The following is a 22,650-nucleotide window of genomic DNA, read 5'->3' as shown; positions in this document are numbered from 1 at the left end:
CTAGCCCCCCAGCGCGGGGCACAGCAGCGGGGAGGGAGGAGCAGAGCGGAGCAAGGGGCGAAAGGCTGACGCTGGCCAGCACAGCCGGGCACAGCACGGAGAAGCGAGCGCGGCTGGGCGCATCGCGGGGCAGCGCAGACAATGGGAGCGGTGAAGGCCAGCGCAGCCGGTCCTGGCCGCTGAGAGGGGCTGGGGGGAGGGGGGGTGCCCGGGGCATGAGCTGAGTCAGGACTTCCTGAGTGCGGGGGCCTCCCCGCCCAGGTCCCTGAGCCAAGCCAGGCCGAGCTGGGGGGGCCATGGCGAGCGGTCCCTGAAGCAGTCTCTGAGGTACGGAGTCCGGCCGGGAACCCCGGTCCGACCCATCTCTACCACCCTCTCCACCCCGACCTGAGTTCTTCTTGACACCCGCTGAGGCGATGCGAGGAGGAGGGTAATGTGATGATGATGGTTGATACCCAGGTGAGTGACCTCAGCGCCCTGATTCTTGGCCAGGTTCCCTAGTTAGCCCTACAGCTTTCCCCCTCCCCCTCCCCCAGCCCGACTGTAGATGAGATGGTAGGGTGGCTGCTATAGGAGTCTGGGGGCCACCCCCCCCAGGCTTAGATGTGGTGATCGCCTCCGTGGACCAGTCTGGGGAAAAGAAGGGAGCTGGGGCCCCCTAGGTCGTCCAAAGTGTCGAGGGACATCCAGAATGGGGGAAGTGTCTCCGGAGAGAGGGGTCAGCCAGCAATCACATATGATATTCTTGATGGTCAGAAGCCCTCACAAAGCAGCAACAATGTGCTAAGTTGTCCCCGCCTACGCGTTGGACCAGAATGGGACAGGAAAGTGGGGCTGACCTGGGCAAAACTGCTTAGGAGACTGGCCCATCTGTGGGAAGCCAAGCAAGGGGTAATGCCTTCCCTGCCTCCCCCCCCCCCCCCATAGATCAGGGATCTTTAGAGGCAATGGGGCAGGTGAAGGCTCAGAATCGGGGATGCAATGGGGAAAATCTGGAGTCTTGATTCATGCCTGGATGTGGGAACTCAGGGGTCCCTGCTCTCCAGCCTACAGAAGGTTCAGAGCTTACTAGTCTTGGGAGCAATGCCCTGGGCTCTGATGTTGCACAGGTCACTATCTCCCCCAAACCCCTGCAGGAATAAAGGTACAAAGAATGGGGAAATTCCTGTGTAGGTCACCCCTCCCACAATCAGTCCAGTGTGAGGGACTCATTTCCCTAACACCCCCTAGTATTTTTCTTCATTGTCACCAGGGAGATCAGCAGGAGTAAAGGTCTATATAAGAGGCAGCTAGGTGATAATGTGGATAGCATGCTGAGCCTGAAAGTAGGAAGACCTGAGTTCAAATTCAGCCTCAGACAATTTACTAGCTTTGTGACCTCAAGCAAGTCATTTAATTTCTCTCCACCTCAGTTTCCTCAACTGTAAAATGGAGATAATAAATACAACCTACAGTCATTCTGAGGATCAAATGAGATAACATTTGTAAAGTGCTCAGCACAATGCCTGGTATAGAGTAGATGTTTAATCAGTGCTTTCCCCTTTCTTTCCTCCAGTGTAGAATCAAAGCTTCATGACAATATCTGAAAGAGGAAAAGGCATCTGGGCCTAGATGTGTGTGTGCTTGATAGGAGATGACCTGGCAAGGAATTTTGTCAGTTAGGGGAACATGAAGATTCCCCTAGAGGGAGCTTCTAGTCTCTCCGTAAGAGCCATGCAAAAAAACAGAAACACACACACACACACACACACACACACACACACACACACACACACACACAAACACGGAAAAAAAAGGCCAGGATACCATCTCAGCTTCCTTCTGTCTCCACAACTCTCAGTGCACAGCCCACACATGATTTATTTCCTTGACATGAGATGGGCAATAGAAAAGCTACAGTTTCCCAATTTGTGAAATAAGGAGAGAAAATATAGATATAAGGACCTTAGGAATCAATGTCCTCTTAACCCCTTCATTTTATAGATCAGAAAAATGAGGCCCAGAGGAAAGAATCAAGTATTTATTAACATCTGCTACATACCAGACACTGTGCTTTCCAAATATTATTGCATTTTTGCAATTTATTGTACTTAATTCTTATAACAAGCCTGGGTGGTAGATGCTATTATTTTCATTTTCTAATTGAGGAAGCTGAGGTAGACAGAAGTTGATTTTCCCAAGGTCATACAGATAAAGTGTTTAAGACTGGATTTGAACTCTAGTCTTAACTGACTCCAGACCCATTACTTTATCCACGGTGCCTCCTACTTGCCCAGCGCCAGTGTATTCTGTAGTAGTGCTGTGATTTAAACTGAGATAACTCATGTTGTTTTGTTTAAACTCTTAAATTAAATATTTTTTCTACTTTAATATGAGGGTTCAGAGTTTGGACCAATTCAATCAATTAACCATTGTGGGTAGAGCACTATGTTAGGTGTTGAGGGTTTTTAGCATCTATTCCAGCTTAAAAAAATATTGATCTATGAAGCTAAGCATCCAAGAACCTTCATTGGTACAGGGTGGGTTGGGAGCTTTTTGGTTGGTGGAGGAGATTAGACAAGTGGAAATAAAGAATTTAGAAAGAGAGGACTCTAAGCACCTCAGACTCTAGCCAAAATTTCAGCTTCTCCTGGCCCCCAGCCTTCTAGGAAAATGATGCATCTGATTTTACTAATGCAAGAACAGGGATGGGAAGAGAACAGGTCACCTGCCTGGATGGAGAAGAGGTGCAGTAGTAGTATCTTAGAAAGAGTCTGTCATCTTAATCTAGTCCACCAGGGGGCGAGGGGATTCCTGATGCTGAAGCCATACTGAAGAGTGGACAGTCTCCGTCTTGACCCTAGCTTAGTTCCATCACCCCTCTCCCCTCAAGGGACCATCCCAAGCAGAGGTTATTATCTCTCCCTCCCCTCTCCCCATCCCTCAGCCTGAGAGCATCTCAGACAAGCAGGTACTTCTCCCATCTTTGAAATCTGAACCAGGTCAGTGCATTGACTTGTTTTCCTAATTCCACTTATTTGTTACAAAGGATGGTTCTCTAGGAGCACTTGTAATCATTGGGAAGTGATAAGCGATATAACAATAAACAATAAAGGAGCATCAATAAGACATTTTAAGAGGAAAGGAAACAAGATCTTAATCAGTAATGTTAACACCCAGGAGGGAGGCAACCACATTCAAATAGAAATCGTACTGTATTTGAAGTATCTTAAAGTTTACAAAGTGCTTTATATTGATTATTTCATTTGATAACCACACTGTAGGGATTTCCCCCACCTAAGTGTTCTAAGACATTGACGTCTGGTTTTAAATGTCATGGAAAATACCGAAGGGCAAGTAAACAAGAAGATTCATTCAATATACCTTTGCTAAGTACCTACTTAAACTGTATGTGAGGTTCTAGGGGAGGAGCAGGAGGAGAAAAAAATAATGAAGAAAGTAGGGTCCAAGCCTTCAGGGAGCTTTCATTGTGTGATTAGGGAGACCAGATGTGAATACAGACCATCAATACACAGGGCAACGCACTAACTGAATTTATAAACCTGGGTCCTGTGACCTAAGAGACCCCAAATTTTGTTTAGTCAATTTAGAATATTTTTCCTTGGTTACAAGAGTCATGTTCTTTCCCTCCCCTCCCCAAACCTTCCTGTAACTGACGTGCAATTCCACTGAGTTTTACATGTGTCCTTGATCAGAACCTATTTCCATATTGTTATGTTTGCACTACAGTGATCATTTAAAGTCTACATCCCCAATCACATCCCCATCTCATGTGATCAAGCAGTTGTTTTTCTTCGTTTCTGCTTCCACAGTTCTTTCTCTGGATGTGGATAATGTTCTTTCTCAAAAATCCCTCAGAATCATTGCATTGTTGCTAGTAGAGAAGTCCATTACATTCAATTGTGCCACAGTGTATTAATCTCTGTATATAATGTTCTCCTGGTTCTTCTCCTTTCACTCTGCATCAGTTCCTGGAGGTCATTCCAGTTCACGTGGAATTCCTCCAGTCTAAGAGACTCAAAAAGAAAATGGATTCAGAGGAGGATAGAGAAAACTAGCTGTGGGCAGTGGGAAACCAGGGAAGGTTTTGTTAAGGAGTTAAGTGTTTGACCTAACCTTTGGTGGATAGACAAAATTTTGGGCAGGCTTGGGAGCTTGAGCCAACTAGTGGTTGCTCAACAAAATCATCACACATTGTAAAAGTGCCTATTGCTGCCAGGCACCCAAACCCAGTAGCCTCCATTCTTTTAAGTGAGGATAAATACTCAGGTCTGGCTGTTAATATTGTTATAATTGTCATTGTTAAACATTAACAGTCTTGGAGTACCTTCCCTACTACTTCCTACTTCTCTACCAATCTCCTTTCCCCACCAGCTTCATGAGACCCCCAAAACTAAAGGAGTCAGAGTGATCACCTTAATTTGTCAACAGTGATTCTACTTAAAACAGATTTTTAGGCACTACTCCTTGGGGGATAGGGGGGAAAAAGGCCTAAACCTGAGTTTGGAACATTAGAGTAATTTCTCAGAGAGGTCAGAGTCTCTATAGACCCTTTTGAGAAAGTCAGTAGCTACAGAAATGAGGAAACCCTGTGAAGCAGGATTCCTAGATTCCTAGAAATGCAGGAGAAAAGGAATCATCAGAGACTTAAGCCTATAGAACACACTACCCAGTCCTTTTGGTAGTGTTGTGATTTGGTGATGAATTTAGAGACCAAACAGCCAAAGAGATCTTGTCCAACCCCTCATTTTATAGCTGAGAAAATTCATATTTAGATTAAGCCACTTACCCAGGGTCAGATAGGTAGAAAGTGTTAGAGATCAGAGACCAGGAATTTATGACTTCAGATTCAACCCTTTAACCACAAAGAGCCTAAAACCTAGAAAATACCTTCAAAACTACCAAGTCTAACCTCCTTCTTTTTACAGAGGAGGAGAATAAGTCCAAGAAAAGTTAATGACTTGTCCAGAGTCACACAATTAGTGTCTTAGATGGAATCATAACCATGTCTCTCTGAATAGAGGTCTGTTGCTCCAGCCATTACACCATGTTCCAATGCTTATAAATCTTCAATGGTTTCCCCCTTTATAACTGGCTCCAACCTATCTTTTAAAGGAAAATACTGATGTTCTTTTTTTATTATGTTACATTCACTTCCTACTTCATTCTAACCACATCTTCTAATCACTTGACCCCTCAGTTCTTTCTTAACCCATCAAACTGGAAGTAGCTACACTCACTTTCCTTTCCTATCTTGACCTTGTGGGGACATCACAAGAGAAACCCAAAATGGGGTCACAAAGAGTCAGACATGACCAAACAACAAATTAACTCAATATCCCATTTGCCACCAAAGCTCTTCCAAATCTTTCGATTCTTCTGCAAACTGCCCAAGGCTCCTCCTTTCCTCAATGTCTCAGCTGAGAACCTTACCTTAGTTTTTACTGAAAAAAATCAAGGCCATTCAATGAGAGCTCCCTCTTCTCCCATCTCCTTCATCCAATAGCACTCACTAGCCTTCTACAGTTATCTCCTCCACCGATCACACATGAAAAGGAGGCCCTTTGCTGAGGCAAATCCCTCTACCTACATATGTAATCTTCTCCAGAAGATTGTTTCCTCTATGATCTGCACTCTCCTATCTTCCTCTCTCCCTACTGTTTCCCTGCTACCCACAAATATGTCCATGTCTCTTCATCCTCAAAAAACCCCAACAACTTTCACTTCATGCATCCATCAAGACTAGCTATTATCCCATATCTCTCTTCCCTTCTGAGGCAAAACTCCTTGTGAAGGCAATCTACAATCAATGCTTTCACTTCCTTTCTTTTCATTCTCTTAACTGTCCCACAACCTGACTTAAAAAAAAAAAAACCCTTACCTTTTATTTTAGAATCTATACTATAGTATTGGGTCCAGAGCTGAAGAGAGGAAAGGATTAGGCAATGGGGGTAAAGTGACTTGCCCAAGAGATCACTCAGTTTTGAACTCAGGACTTTGCATCTCTGGGCCTGGTTCTCAATTCACTGAAGCACCCAGTTGTCACCCACAGTCTGGCTTTTGACCCCAGGATTTAACCCAAACTTCCCTATCCAAAGTGACTATCTCCAAATTGCCAAATCTAATGGCCTTTCCTCCTATCTTCATCCTTGACCTCTTAGCAGTCTTTCACATTGTTAATCACTCTCTCCTCCTTTTCTCTCTAGGATTTTGTGAGTCTGTTCTTTCATGAATCCCCTCTTACCTCTTGGGCCACTACTTGGCATCCTTTGCTAATGCTTCATCCAGATTGTGCTCTGTCCTGGAACCTCTTCTCTTTATGTACTGTTTCACTTGGATCGGTCATTAGCTCCCATGGATTCAACTAGCCTCTCTATGCAAATAATTCTCTGATCTATTTATACAGCCCTAATTTCTTTTCTGACTTCTAGTCTCACATCTACATCTCAAACTGAACATCCCATATATATCTTAGACTCAACATATCTAAAACTGAACCCATTCATACAGCTCCTGAGGATACCACCATTCTCCTCCTAGTCACTTAGATGCCACTCTTGACTCTTCACTTTTACTCAAATTTATCACTACTACCATATCCAATGTGTTGCCTAGTCCTGTCCATTTTACCTTGGAAATGTCTTTTGGATATTTCCCTTTCTCTCCTCTGACACTGCAACCACCCTGGCACAGACTCACATCTGCAGTATCAAAATAGCCTGCTGGAGGACAATTAGGTGGGTAGGGGGATAGAGAGCCAGACCTAGAGATGTGAGGTCCTGGATTAAATTTGGCATCACACACTTCCCAGCTGTGTGACTCTGGGCAAGTCACTTAACCCCCATTGCCCAGGCCTTACTGCTCTTCTTTTTTGGAACCAATACACCTTATTGATTCTAAGATGGGAGGGAAGAAAAAAAGAGAGAGAAAGGGAGGAAGAAAAGAAGGAAGGGAGGGAGGGATGGAGGGAGAGAGGGAAGAAGGTGGAAGGAAGGGAGGGAAGGAAGGAGAAAGGAATGAAAGAAGGAAGGGAGGGAGGGAGGGAAGGAGGAAAGAAAGAAGGGAGGGAGGGAGGAAGGAATGAAAGAAGGAAGGGACAAAGGGAGAGAGGAATGAAAGAAGGAAGGAAGGGAAAGAGGGAGGGAGGGAGACAGGAAAGAAGGAGGGAAGAAGTAAGGAAGGGCAAGTTTGCTGGCTGGTCTCACTACCCCACCCCCACTCCAATGCCTGTTCAGATGTCAAAGTGATCTTTCAAAAGTCTGTCTGACCATGTCACCTACCTGCTCGATAAACTCCAGTGATTCTCTATTACCACCAGAATCAAATATAAAATCCTTTATTTGGCTCTTTTCAAAAAGCCTTTACTTTCTATCCTACTAACAACTCTACGACATAGGGACAAGAGTTAGACAAATGGAGTTAAGTGGCATGCCAAGGGTCACACAGCTAGGAAGTGTCTGTGACCAGATTTGAACCCAGGTGGTCCCTACTCCAGGCCTGGCTCTCTAATCACTGTGATACTTAGCTGCCCCATACAACCTTTTTTTCCAAGACCACTCACCTTTCCAGCCTTGTTTCATATTGCTCTCCTTAATATATTCTATTCCAGCCAAACTAAACTACTCGGCGCTCTGCAATTACATCTTGGCCTCTCCTGCCTCTAAGCATCTCATGCCTGTGATCTATTATTTCCTTGTCTCCTCCCAACACTGAAATCCTTGCCTTTCCCAAGTACCATTTTCCCCTTAAATCCTTACCTTCCATCTTAGAATCAATACAGTATATTAGTTTGAAAGGTAGAAGAGTGGTAAGGGCTAGGCAATGGGGGTTAAGTGACTTGCCCAGGGTCGCACAGGTAGGAAGTGTCTGAGGCCAGATTTGAACCCAGAAGCTCCTGTCTCTAGGCCTGGCTCTCCATCCACTGAGATACTGCTTTCCCCCAATTTCCCTAAAGATGTTCTTTTCCTCCTTAGATTTTCCTAGAGTACTTTGCTTCTTTCTTCTCTGTCTCTGTTTCTGTCTCTCTCTCTCTGTCTGTCTCTCTCTGTCTCTTTGGCTCTGTCTCTGTCTCTCTCTATATGTATGTATATATATTATATATAATATATTTTTTATTTTCAATGCAACTTTATTTTCACAATCCAAAAATTACAGAGTCCACTTATTAACTATATGCTATTATTATAAATATATTATATTTATCTATATAACACGGCATTATCCCCAAATAAAAATAAAAAACTTCAAGCAAGCTCCTTGAGGACAAGGACTGCTTTTTAAAAAAATCTAACGCAGGGCATAGAGTATTTGTTGATGGCATGTGATGACTGCAGCGGTCAGCAGGTGGTGCTCTGACCATCCAGTTATGTGAGTGTCTGTTTTCCCCTGGCCAGGATGGGGCAAGAAGCCCCTAGCCCTGCTCTGAGCCCCTCCTTGCCCCACCATCTCTCCTGTGCACAGCTGCCATGGTCTGGAGCAGCAGGAAGAATGTGCCCATGGAAGAGGCTCCCGAATGAATCGGCTTTTGTTCTTCTGTTCTCCACTGCAGCATCCCTTATGGATGATTTAGGAAAGCATATCATGTTTTTAGTTCCACCCCGTAGCCTTGGGGACCCTGTAGAGCATAGAGCAATCCAGGCCTCAGGAGAGCCAGTGATATCTTCTCCTCCATCTCGGCCCCATACTCCCAAAGGACCAACAAGGCATGTCTCCCTACTTCTCTGACTGGTCTGCCAGCTGTGACAGAGAAAGCCCTGAATCTGGGGTCAGGAAATGGGTTCCAAACCTCCTCTCCCTGAGGGAGAGAGGGAAGGAACAGTAGTACCTACTAAGCACGTACTATGTGCTAGGCATTGTGCCTAATACTATCCAGATATTATCTCATTTCATTCTCACAATAACCCCGGGAGATAGGGGCAACCATGATCCCCATTTTACAGCTGAGGAAACTGAGGCAGACATTGGTTCAGCGGCTTACCCAAAGACACACAGCAGTCATTATGTGTCTGAGGCCACATTTAAATTCTGGCCTTCCTGACTCCAGGTCTAGCACTTTATCCACATTATCACCTAGCTGCTTCAGTGTGCCACCAACTTTGATCAAGCCACCACCATCTTGGGCCTCAGTTTCCCTATCTGTAAAATTGGAAAGATGGGGCACAAACATATATATGCATATATAGTGTGTGTGTCTGTGCATACTTAAGTATGTGTATAAATATAAATTGGATAAGGCAAGGGGTTATGGATAGCTTTCTATCCTGCACATGTCAGGGGTTGGATGTTGGCCCTGCCAATGGAGGAGGAATGGTTCTGCAGACTACCCCCCCCCCTTAACTCCCTAACTGGGTCAGTCCTGTGCTGCAGCCAAAAGACAGGGCTTGAAAGCAGAGTAGTGATTACGGAAAGAGGGGATAATGATGTGTTAGCCCTTCCACAGTCTCCAGTCTGGGGAAGAAAGAGCATGGGATGGAAGTCTAATGAGGCAGAATGGAGTGAGAATGATGGCCCAGAGAGAGGACCCTCCTCGATAAAGGGAAATGTATTACCTGGGATCATATACCAGGCCAGGAGAAAGCACAGAAGGTGCCCCCTGGCTCCCTGCCCTGAGATACCCCAGCCCTCTCCCAGGGATGCCCCTAGGTCCTGAGTCATTCAAATCAGAGTATGAGGGGAGATGAGGGAGAGTGTAAAATGGGAAGGTGGGGCTGTAAGGTTCCTGCCATGTTCCCCTAAAAAATGGCAGGCCCCCGAAGAAGGATGGTTTCTATGGCAACAATTTTGGGGTAGTCATAGCAACTGAAAAGCCCCCAAAATACCCACTGCTGATTGTTCCATATTGCCAGCTCTGGGAGGCAAGGGAGATGGCAAGTTAGGCTGGGGGAGGAAGGAGGGAGATTTCCAAAAGGCTCATCTGCTTCCTTTGTGCCAAGTATAGCAGAGCTGTCTTGCCTTGAATGGTCCAGTAGGAGCCTGGAATGGGGATGGCCTACTTTCTAAACACTCCTCTAGATAGGCCCTCAGGAATTTGGTTGGGGGAGGGAGAGGTAAATTCAACCCCACCCATACTTGACCAGATGACCCTAGCAAGGCTGAGTCAAACAGCATCAGGGTGGTTGCCATAGTAACAAAGTCAATTTCCTGGATACCTGCCTGACTAAGGGAACCCTGTCAACATAACTCTGTGGTTTTCCCTCCTAGAAGAATAAAGGTCAAAAGGCTAAGGGCAGAACACAGGGAACTCCCTGCTGGGTCCCTGTCCAGCTAGGCCAGAGGTTTAAAGGAACAAAAATAAACATTGTAAAGTCAATTTACTTAAAAAAAAATTTGCAGAATCCCTGTGAGACATTATGTTGGGTGGATAGGGGTTTTTAGAGATGATGATAAGGAGGCCTGGAAGGGATGTCCCTCCCACGGTAAAGTCCTGATCTCACCTTCTAGGGCGTCTCTCTGTGTCTTTCTTTCCCCTCCTCCCAGTTATGATCTCATTCCCTCACTACAGCAGCTTGGTGTGGAATCAGGGGAGTGCAAGAGTGGGGACACCCTGGGATTCAGAAGGGGTGCCCATAGGAGATACAAGGCCTAGATCTGCTTCCCATCTCCAGAGTTCTGTTTTTCTAGTCTTAAAAAACGATAGAATTATTCTAGAAAACTCCCAAGGTTCCTTCCAGATGTAACATTGCAAGTGATATGATTTGACCCTTTCCCTCTCTGATCCTAGGTGTTAGTTCTTGTACAACCTCTGAGTGACCCAGCTCTTTGCACAGGCCCTCTTTCTCTTGAAGCAAAGTTTTCCACTGGGAGGGGGAAGGAAAATTTCTCTCCTGGCCTTCCCCCACCTCCAGACACACATACATACCTTCTTCCCAATGCTATTTATTTATTCATCTTTCACTTTATAAAAATAGTCCTGTGAATGATGTTAGCTGATGTGGAGCTGATAGGGATTACAGTCCTCTATGAAGATGCTGGTTTCAGAACCTGTCATGGGAACTGAGCAAGGTTGAATCAGCAAATACCCAGCCTTTTCTTCTTTTCTGGTTTGACCTGCCCCCAAACAAGCACTCAGTTAGTAAGTAGCTATGGAGTGTGAAAGGTGTGCAAAACACTGGTCTAGACCTGGGGAGAGAAATGACTCAGTCATATACCCATAAATGGAGGGGTTCTTCATCTGGGGAGAAAGTCCATGGATAGATTACAGAGGCTCCACAAATTTAGATGGGAAAATAAAAATATCTTTATTTTCACTAGCCTCTACCCAAAATTTAGCATTTCCCTCAGTTATATAAGCAACAAAAGATTTTTCTGAGACCAGAGCAATAGGTTTCACCCGACTGCCAAAGAGGTCCATGATACAAAGTTAAGATATACTCTGTTATATCTTATAACTAAACTATGTGGTAGTTTGTAATATATATCATATAAACTAGATTTTATCTAATAACTAGACAAAGTTGATTTATATATACATATATTATTTAATTTTTATTTTAAAAAAGCTTTACCTCCTGCCTTAGAATTGATAAATAGCCACTCTTCTAGAGTTGATAAATATCCATTTTAAGACAGAAGAATAGTAAAGGTGAGGCAATTGGGGTTGAAACTTGCCTGAGATCACCCAGCTAGGAAGTATCTAAGGCTAGATTTGAACCCAGTCCTCTTGACTCCAGAACTGGCTCCCTACCCACTAAGCCACCTAGCTGCCCCCAAAGTTAGGCTATATTAAGCATATCCTATTTTCATAGTAGAGTCAGGGAGTCAAAGTACTTACCAAAAAATGGTCAATGATATGAGTACATTGTGAATCCTGCTCACTGATTCCAACAGTGTGTTTAGCTGGAGCGTAAGTAAGTAATGGGTAAGTAATGAAGGTAGACTTTAAATAGGCTGGTGGGGTATGTCGGTAGTGGGAAGGATGAGAGTTAGGACACTCAGAGAAACTGTGGGGGGAGCAGAAGATGGAACAGTGGTCGAGATAAAGCTGGAAACTGCAGGTTGGAGACAAATTGTGGGATGGAGGAGGGAGCTTAAGTGTCTGGCTGAGCCTCTGAACTCTGGGCAGCGGGCTGGAAGGTTTGAAGTTTCAGAGCTCAGCTTGAGGTAATGGAAGAGGGACTCTAGCAAGGTTCAAGGAGGAGGAGGTATGGCTTGAGGGTGGCGGAGTTTCTCTCTCTTGCCCTAGTCTATCTACAGAGCGGCTTTGGGTCCTTGCGATGGAAGGTGGTTGGCTGGGGCTACCCAAAGAATGTCTTCTTGCTGAGGAATTTGAGGGGCTTCTCTCAGGGGTCCACTAAGGTCCGGTCACTCAAGCTTCCAGGAGCTCCAAGTAGAGAACACATTTAATTCCCGTGGGTGAGGGGAAGGAGCTGCCCAGCGCGTCATCCCATCTCCCCCATAACCCTCCCGAGCCCATTCCCTTCCTCGACGCCCCCCTGCGCCCCCCACCCCGGTCAGGAACAGGGTCGGAAGAGACCCTGGGCTGAGGACGAGAAAAGACTCATTCCTTAGTTCCACACTAACGTCCACCAAGGCTCTTCCTTCTCGGGCACCCTCAGCAGGTGATCTGGGGAAGAGGTGCCCGAGGTCCCCGGGGAGGAGTGGGGAGGGCGAGGAGGTAAAGTGAGTCTTTCTGCTTTCTCCGGGCGAGGCTGGGGGTTGTGGGGAGGACCTGCTGGGCTTAGAAAACAAAGGCAGTCCCGGGTTTCCCTCGAGCTCGGGGGGGCGTGTGTATGTGTGCGCGGCTGTGTGTGTGCGCGCCGGTGTGTGCATGGTAATGAGCCCGGACGCCCCAGCCCTCTCTCGGGTGCCAGGCTCTTTGTGAGGGAAGTGTGAGAGAGCGAGAGAGCCAGGAGAGCTGCAGCCCCAGCGGCGGGCGTGTCGGGGCCGCTCTCCGCGAGCCTCTCGCCTCCGGGCTGTGGGCTGGGTTGGGGGGCGGGGGCGGGGGCGGCTCCGCGCGCCCGCTCGCAGGCTCGCGGCAAGATGTGCGCTCGACTGCAGGGCACTGCCCAGAGGGCCCGCGGCCCCCAAAGGAGCTGAACGCCGGCTGGCAGAGGATTGCCTGGGGACGGGGCTGACGATGGAGGGTCGGCCTTTATTCAACGTGCAGAAGGCTCTAGTACAGCCCATGCAGGTGTTCATGTTGGACATCCCGCTGAGCGTGCAGGACGACGAGGTGAGCCGGGGCTAGGGGTCAGGGATAAACAGCCTGACTCTCTGGGCTGTTGGCCACACCCCTCTGGTCCCCCCGGAGGGGAACAAAGGCAGGCGGGCACCCGAGCAGGATCGGGGACTGAAAAGGCTGGGTTAAGTTGGAAAGGAAAATGAGCCCGAGTCGGTGGTGCATTTCTTCTCCCGCTGGGCGCCTGGCTTGGTCCGGCTGGAGGGCACTGGCACGTGTTTGCCTTGGGCCCCCTGCCCCAGGCTGCTGGGTGTGGCTCCAGAGGCTCTTTAAACTGCAGTCCCCAAACCTCTGCCTTTGCACAGTGGGGGGGGGGGGGGGGGGCGGCGGTAAATTCCCTCCCTTCCCCCATTTTCTGGCCCGGCCTCTCTCTCCACCCTGGTGGCCCCCAGACTTAATCCCCTAGGTTCTCTGATGTATAATTAACCCAGTTCTTTCTGTCTCGTCTGGAGGGGTGTCGAGTTGTTGTTTTGAGATGGCTCTCACGGCAAGGACTGGGTGTCCTCACACCAGGCTTCTCTGTACACTCTCCTGCCCCCACCCAGCGGGGAAGGGTCAATCAGCAAATCCAATCTCCTCATTGTGCATATGGGCAAACAGAGGCTCAGAGAGGGAGTAGTGACTTGCCCAAGGTCACGTCGCTAAATTAGAAGCGAAACCAGAACGCAAGCTCGGCCCCTAGGTCTCTTGACCCTCAGTCTAGTGTGCTTTCCATTACACATGGCCCCTTTTTCCTTTTGGAGAAGGGAGACCGGTAGCTTTATGCTTTTATGCCAACCCCTCTCCTCCTCCTCATGTTCTGGCATTAGTGTTCCAAAGTGCTTGTGTGTATACCCAAGTAGAAGGTGGACAAATTCCACTGGGAGGGGTAAAGTCCACAGAGCCATAGTTGGTCACTTGGTCTATTAGATATGGCTAGAAGATGGAGTGCTAAAGAATGCCTCCCCATCAAGGTCCTGGGTTAACCGGGTAGCAGCACATGTTGGGGGCAGGCTGGATGAATTAGGGTGCTACTCCCCTCCCTTCGCCATACACCCAGGTGCTGCTTGTGTCCCAGAGCACCCTAGCAGACTTGTGGGGAGAAGGTAAAGTCAGGTCTGGATCACTTAGCAGGGCCTGGAATAGGGCACTCTTTTCTGTGGAAAGCATTATTTCTCCCCTTATGCTGGCCTACAACTGGTAGGTGGCTTAGAGAATGGAGACTCGGGCCTGGAGACAGGAGGTCCTGGGTTCAAATATGGCCCCGGATACTTCCTAGCTGTGTGACTCTGGACAAGTCACTTAACCCCCATACTTAGTCCTTATCACCTTTCTGCCTTGAAGCCAATATATAGTACTAAACCTAAAATAGAAGGTAAAAGTTTACCAAGAACAAACAAAAAAACTAGAGTTGGGAATGTTGTGGTGGATACTGACTTCTGAGAAGACAAAGGTAGAATGGAAAGGAAGGCATCTTAGGAGACCCCTGAGACAGAGGTAGGAGGCCTGAGTTAGGGAGATGAGATTTTCTCTTCCTACAAAGCCTCTCCTTAATCACTTTAGAAAAGGTCTTAGGGGAGTGAAAGAACAGGAGCTATTGTGCCCATTTAATGGATTAGGAAACTGCAACTCAGAGAATTAAAGGGAATTACCAAAGTCCCCAAACTAGAACGTGATAGAATTTGGATCTTTTGACTTTTGATCCTGCCTGGAGGAACTTTGATCCTGGTCACTGGTGCTGATGGGTGAGGTATCAAGGAAGGAGGGGGCAGGATCACCTTCCAGCTGGGGCTGAGCTCTGGCTTCTGTGAGTCAAAAGCTTTTCTTTTAACTCTTTCTAGATCCTTGGACTATTTTTCTCCCTTCTCTTCCCTTAGCTCAGACTGCTAGTAGAAGAAATCTAAGTCCTACATCCATAATCCCCTCATTTCCTTCCAATCTGCTTTTATTAGGTCATCTCTTTTTGATCTTTAGTGCCTTTACCAGAATTCTGGGAAACTCAAACAAATACATTTTATTTTCTAGTCAGCCTGTTCAAATTAGCCTTGGTGAAAAATATGTTTAGGAAATAACTATTTTTCAATCATCTAATCCATGCAAAAATGATTATATCTCTTTCTTTCCCTGTAGGTGTAAGGCTCTGATGATATTAGTGTAACTCAGGGAAAGTAGGCCCAGTACCGGAGCTGTTTCTGTTCTCCAGAAATGATTCAATTCAATCACTTATTAAGAACCTAGGTGGTTCATTGGATAAAAGTAATGGATTTGAAGTCAGGAAAACCCAAGTTCAAATCCTTATTCAGACACTTAGCTAGATGGCTCCATGGAAGTTATTTAAATCTGTCAACCCAAGTTTCTTCATCTATAAAATGGGGATAATAATAACACCTACTTTGCAGGGTTGTTGTGAAGTTCAAATGAGATTTGTAAGCTTTGCAAACCTTAAAGCATTATAATGCTAGCTATCATTATTAAAAACCTACTATGTGTCAGATATTGTGCTAGGCTCTGGGGATACAAAGACAAAAGAAAAAAAGATTTCTTATCACAAAGAGCTTATATTCTTTTGGCTAGGAAAACTAAGGGATTTGTAGGCTCATAGACAGGTCTAAGGGTCCAGAGAAAGAAAATAACTTACCAAGGGTCACACAACACCTGAATGTCAGAACACAAGTTCCAAACCAGATCTCTTTACCCTCTACCACCCATAGATCCACTAGAATCTCTCTTAATCATCCCCTCAGCCTATAAAGAGAATCATCTCTCAGGACCAAGTTAGGAATCCACCCTGAGTTTCAAGGGAGGCAAAATTTTGATAACAAGGAAAATATAGTAGTTCTTTAATAACAATAATAGTATTTTAAATTTACATTTATCTAGAGCTTTAAATTCTGCAAAGCACATTTTTTTTAACCCTTACAAGGGAGAAGATTGGTAAGTCCTAGGCAATAGGGGTTAAGCCCAGGGTCACACAGCTGGGAAGTATCTGAGGCCAGATTTGAATTTAGGACCTCCCATCTCTAGGCCTGGCTCTCAATTCACTGAGCTACCCAGCTGCCCCCTGCAGAGCACATTCTTAACAATACAGGTATTATTATCTCCATTTTACAAATGAGGAAATAGAGCCTCCAAGAGGTTAAGTGTGATTTGTTCAAAGTCATACAATAAGTATCTGAGGCAGGATTCTTTAACCTCTAGTGAAGAGGGAGGGAGGGAGGAGTCAAAAAGAGGATTGTGTCAGTATTAGGGTAGCACTTTTGATGTTGCAAACTGGGAATACAGGTTTGGGTTTTTTTTTTGAGCAGGCCCATAACCTTGACTTCCAAGCACTGGTTCTTTGGGATTGCAAAGGGAATCTCTCTTCCCAGCCCCATGCGGCTGGGGAAACCCTTCACTGCAGATATTTCTACATAGTCTACGTCAGGCTCCAACATCTGAAGGGATGGGTGTGTGCCTTTCTTCCTGTTTAATGTTGAGCAAGGGATATGTATTCAAGTGATATTCAGTGTACAAAGGATAACACATAGTCCTACGGACCTAATCCAACCCATAACTGGACAGGAACACCCTCTATAATTTGGTACTGGAAATCCACTCACTATATTCTGTGACACGCTTTCCATTTCTAGATAGCTATTGAACGTTTCTTGTAACATTAAACTGAAATCCCCTTCTCTATTTCTTCCTCATTCTTCCTAATTCCAACCTCTGAGGTCAAATTGAAATCCTCTCATCCCTCCTTCAGATGCTACCTTTTAAATACCCAAAAACAATAGTCACATCCCCCTAAGTCTCCTTGTAGTCCAAAGTCCCTAGCTTTTTGTCTGAATTCAGGCCTCTCCCTTCATCCTGGTTACCCTCCACCGGGCTGATCTAGCTTGGCAGTACCCTTTCTTGGAGGAATAACTAGGTGTCTCAGCAGATGGAGAGCCAGCTCTAGAGGTCTGGTCTTAGGAAAGAAAAAAAACAAAACTCTAACCTTGGACATTTTCTGGCTGTGACCTCAGACATGCCACTTAATCCTAGTGGCCTAGCCCATACCACGCTTCTGCCTTGGAGCCGATACACAGTATCAATTCTAAGACAAAAGATAACATTAAAAAATAAAATAAAATGTGGTCCTTGGAACACAGTGCTCCAGCACCAAGATGGTGTGTGGATGAATATAAGACTGTGTATGCAAGACATGTCTGTGCCCACATTAACACCATGGTACAGTCCTGTGTGTGCACGTAGGCCCTCAAGTATATTTACGTATTTATGTCTGCACCTAGGAAATGGCCCACCACTCCAGTATCTTTGCCAAGGGAACCCCAATGGGGTCAAGGAGAATCAGGCCTGACTGAAAATGACTGGACAGCAAACTATATCGATGTGTGCGTCTCTGTAGGCACGGATAATTGTGTCGGATCCATTTGTATACACAGGGTGCGGGCCATAGACTTTGAATAAAGCACCAAACTTTTGGAGCAGCAATGCCTCCATGGAGAGGATGGTGTGTCAGCTGGCTGGGCACTTGGCAGGCTCTGAGGGGGATAGACTAGACCTAGAGTTCACAGCTTCAGCCCTAAAGCGGGCCTCTGAGGTGCTGGAGGCAGCTGGTGCCTGCTGGCTCCTAGAGCGATGACTTCCTTCCTGGGGATGCATGGCATCTTCCTGCTCCCCCCCCCACCCCAGACACCCCTGCTGCTCAGAAGTCTAAGTCACTCCTGGCACAGGGCCAAGCCCAGAGCATATACTCCCCGTCTCCTACCCCTATCTCACCCCCGGCCAAGAATGGTTTTTAGTATCTTCAAGAGAAAAATCCAGAGAAAAAACAGAGAGGAGAGGAGGGCCATACTGTTTGGCAGTCAGAGACCACCCTTTATCTCTTTGGATTTTTAATACCATTTATTTTGTACATTCTCATAGATATAAACTAATATATAATGTATTCTATTATACACACACCCACAGAGCAAGTGGGCTACCTCTGATGCATCCTGGCAGTATAACCTTGGTTGAGTCCATTAATCTCTCAGTGCCTTGGGTAACTCTAAAACTATAGTGGTGTACATTGAGATTTATTTTCCTCCTAGGGAAGTCCTGTCTATCACTGAAAGAATGAGTCTACCTCCAGCCTCTATTTTTTATTTTTATTTTTATTTTTATTTTTAAAAAACCCTCACCTTCCATCTTGGAATCAATACTGTGTGTTGGTTCCAAGGCAGAAGAGCGGTAAGGGCTAGGCATTAAGGGTTAAGTGACTTGCCCAGGGTCACACAGCTGGGAAGTGTCTGAGGTTAGATTTGAACCCAGGACCTCCTGTTTCTAGGCCTGACTCTCCATCCACTGAGCCACCCAGCTGCCCCCTCTATTTTTTATATACTGAGTGGTCTCAGGATAGAGTGTAAGCCTCTTTGGGGCAGAGACTGTTTTCATGGTGGTTCTTGTACACATAATGGATACTCAGTAAATGCCTGCCAATGGTAGAGAGTTGGTTACGCTCTCTACAACAGTGGATCCCCTCATCCCAATTCTCGGGGCCAGTGAGATCCAGGGGACTGAATGCTGAAAGAAGGGCCTTCTTTCCGGCTTCAGATGCTTGGAGAGGTGGGAGATAAGCTCAGAGCTCAGGTCAGAACCGAGGAGAATTGGTGGCCCTCTTGGGCTCCTGCCCTCCTGAGCCGCTCGGAGCGGGTTGAGTGGAGCCCCGTGCAGTGATGGGGGAGGCCTGAGAAAACTTTCAGTGCCTTGCTCCCAGAAGGGGACTGCCTGTTGTGCTGCTGGGACTGAGCCCATGGAGGGGAGAAGGGAGGTTTGTACTTCCCAGGCCCTGCCCGGGGCATCTCTTCAGAGTCCGGCATCCCCTCCCCCTTCCCTCACTCTGAGATTGGACACCAGGCACAGTGTGTTCCCAGGACCTCTCAACAATATCCTTACCACAAGGGGATGTTTGTCCGGCCTTCTCTGGCTTCAGAGTGCCGTGCCCACTGCCCTGCTGGCCACAGAGACCCCACAGCGCAGAGAAGGGAGTGGTGGGGGTGGGGTGCAATGCCAGTGCCCAGCAGAGAGCAGATGGCTGTTTGTTATTGCCAAGAAGGGACTCCAACCCTCTGGGTGGTCTCCAGCCTCAGGATCTTGTCCCCAGACCTAGATTCCCCAGCCTACTAGGAACTTGGATCCTGCCAGGCTTGGCTTAGTGGGAGGAGCAATGGACTTGAAGTTGAGGAGCCCTGAGTTTGAATCCTGAATCCTATTTCCTACCTAAATGACTTTGGGTAAGTCACCTAACTCCTCCAGGTTTCTTTTTCCTCATTTGTAAACTAGGCCTAATAATAACACCTATTTCGCTGGGTTATTTCGAGAAGGATCAAATGAGATGAGAGAGAGCCCGAGACAAAGTCAAAGAGACCAAGATCTTTGCAGACTTTAAGGTTCTACATAAATGTAAGCTGTTAGACTCTCTCAGTAGTTCATCCCCATTTTGAATTCTTAGCTTCCATGCCTAGCGCTTAGCATAAAGGCCGATGTTTGTTCACTCATTTTCAGCTCTGTCAGGCCCTTTCTGACCCCACTTGGGAATTTCTTGGAGTGACTTGCCCTTTCTCTTCAGCTCATTTTAGAGATGAGGAAACTGAGGCAGAAGGAGATAAGTATCCTGCCCAGAGTCACACAACTAGTAAATGTCTGAGGGCAGATTTGAACTCACAAGTCTTCCTGACTCCAGGCCCAGTTCTATCCACTATGACCTTTAAGTCAATCAATCAACAAGCATTTATCAGGTCCTTTAAGCCTAAAACTGAAGCTCTGGGTATACAAATTTAAACAAAAGTAGAAAAAAGGTCTCTGCCCTGAAGGAACTCGCATTCAAATGCTGGCAATGACACAAATGTAATTAGGTACACACAAGATACAGAATAGATGGAAAGTAACCTTTAAAAGGAAGGCTTGAACCCTTCCTGATGTGTAATGAATCATTCTTACTGGCTGAGCTTTGACCAAGTCACATTTTCTCATATTGAATTTTCTCATTCTATTTTCTCATTTTATCATATTGAAGTTTTAGTTGAGCTAAAGAGGTGTTCTGGTTTTTCATTGTTTTCATGGAGGAAAGGGAAAAATAAAAGTTTTAATTAGAATGGAAACTATAATAGATTTGTCTTACATTAAGTAGAAGAGAAAACTAGTTTCAGCTTAATATAAGGAAGAACATAGTAATGAGGGACAGGGAGATGGCTCAGTGGATAAGATACTAGGTCTGAAATCTGGAGGACCTGGGTCCAAATGTGGCCTCATATTGCCTAGCTGTGTGACCCTGGGCAAGTCATTTGACCCCATTTGCCTAGCCCTTGCCCTTCTGTCTCAGGAGTTCTCTGAGATAGAAAGTCAGGGTTAAAAAAAAAAGAAGACCAATCAGAAAGGTCCCACTTAACTTATGAAAGGCTGTTGTCCCTTCTATTTACATCATTGAAATCATTATTTCTGTTGATTAGCTGGTTCTACTCTCTTCACAATGTATCAGTTCTTATAATTCTTCCCATGCTTCTCTGTGTTCATCATCATAGTTATCATTTCTCATACCACAGTAATATTCCATTACATTCATTTATCACAATTTGTTTAGGAATTTTCAGCCACTGAGTATCTACATGGGTATCTACTTTGATTTCAGTTCTTTACCTATACAAAAATGTTGCTATAAATATTTTGGCCTATTACAGGGCCTTTCTTTTAGTCAGTGACTTCCTTTGGGAATAAGCCTAACATGAGAATGTCTGGGTCGAAGGGCATGGACATTTTAGTCATTCCCAATGAATAATTCCAAATTGCTTTTTTATTGATCCTCTTTTTAAAATGCTTTAAAACATATTTTATTGATCATCACTGTCACTTCCTACTTCTATCACCCCCCCCTCCACAGAGGCCTCCTCTGTGACAAATAAATACTGTCAAACAAACAAACCAACCCACTGGCTATTTGACTCATCCCTGTCTCCCAGGGGTTTATCATCCCTCCCCTTCCCAAACCACCATGGCCAGTGTACTGCCAGTCATACTTCCTTCCCCAACAGGGATTGGCACCTGTGCCCAGAGGCAACTTGGATGGCTTTAAACTCCACATACTGAGAAGCCAGATGCAAATTTGGCAGAATGGAGCCAGTCCTAGTCCTTAGGTGGTTTCATTTCTTGGAATGGCCCTCATCCCTGTTTCCAGTAACACCACTCCTCCTGAATGTGGCTTCCTTTCCCCAAGCCAAGTACCTCTGATTCCACCCACACCAGGCTATGCCAAAGATGTCCAAAGACTCTTTATCGTGCCTTAGGGCCTCTCCTTTGGGAAAGTGATAACCAGACTTCCTCCCTACCCTTCTGGGTCTAAAGGGAAGGATGTGCCCCAAGGGCAGAAGTTGGGGGAAGTTCCTTGTTGGGCTCTCCCTTACTTCTTTCCTTAACTGGTTCACCCGTGGTAGAAAGAGGAATAAAACAGAATCTAGGCATTAACCACACAACTGTAGTGTCTATGGCCCCAGCAGCTGGGGCAGAGAGGAAAGAGGAACAAGTCTAGAGGTCCAGTTCAATCAGGCTTTTTTCCCTAAGGCTGGAGATAGTGGGGAAGAGAGATGGAGCAAGCATTTATCAAACCTTTCCCAAGTGCCAGGCACCATGCTTCAGATGGGGGTGCATTAGGTCCTGGGGTGAATAGCTTTCCCATCTGTAAAATGAAAGGGTTGGGCTAGATAGCTACTTAGGTTCTTTCTAGTGTTCATACACAGCTACACACTCACAGACACATACACTTTTACATTTTTATTTATTTGTTTTAGAATCTATCCATAAGTGTCCCAGCCCCTTCTCCCAGCACTTATATTCTTTTTATTTTATTTTTGTTGTCATACAAAATACACTTCTATATTGGTCATTGTTGCAAGAGTACCCTCATACGTAACTAAAACCCCAAAATAAAACCATAAATACACTGATACGAAAGACAACTCCAATAGTTCTTTCTCTGGAGGTGGATAGCATTCCCCATCACAGATATTTCAGGATTGCCCCAGATCAGAAACAACCTGTGTCTTTTTTTTTGTTTCACCTTTATTTTCTGTCTAGAATTGATTGATCCCAAGATAGAAGAACAGTTAGGGTTAAGCAGATGGATTAAATGATTTGTCCAAGGTCACACAGCTAGGAAGTATCTGAGGACAGATTCGACCAACATTTATATTCTTTAAAAAAATTTTTGATATACTTTTTTGCTTTGACATTGCCTTCATTTCCCAATTTATAATTCTCTTTTTCTCTGTTTGGAAAGTATATGCAGTATTCCATACCTGTAATTCCCCACCTTAGCAATGAAAAGAAGGAACAGCTCTGAAATCCCATGAGTTTAATTGTACAAGACCCACTTTTGAGGATATTATGAGATAAAAGATGAGAAAGGGACCTGAAATGTATAGAACACTATACTCACGTCAGGTGGTGCTAAAATTTTTCTGGATCAGGGCTAGGCA

The 22,650-nt window shown here is 45.7% G+C and overlaps 1 protein-coding gene across 6 annotated transcripts in view; it reads left to right on the top strand.

Moving 5' to 3' along the window:
- Window positions 1-47: 47 nt before the first annotated feature.
- The window catches only part of RALGDS (ral guanine nucleotide dissociation stimulator), a 99,196-nt gene continuing 76,593 nt past the window's right edge, over window positions 48-22,650 (top strand). For 3 of the 6 annotated variants that reach the window (XM_056812638.1, XM_056812637.1, XM_007475218.2), the window contains exon 1: window positions 12,806-13,171. In XM_056812638.1, coding sequence (XP_056668616.1) covers window positions 13,076-13,171 — 96 coding nt within the window. In that variant the 5' untranslated portion in view covers window positions 12,806-13,075. Of the gene's footprint in view, window positions 460-12,805; window positions 13,172-22,650 lie in introns of those variants that run through there. The other 3 variants (XM_056812640.1, XM_007475220.3, XM_056812639.1) reach the window with 2 other exon arrangements.

Source organism: Monodelphis domestica, chromosome 1, assembly GCF_027887165.1.
Source record: "Monodelphis domestica isolate mMonDom1 chromosome 1, mMonDom1.pri, whole genome shotgun sequence".
Lineage (NCBI taxonomy): Eukaryota > Metazoa > Chordata > Mammalia > Didelphimorphia > Didelphidae > Monodelphis > Monodelphis domestica.
This window is presented reverse-complemented; position numbering and strand designations above follow the sequence as displayed.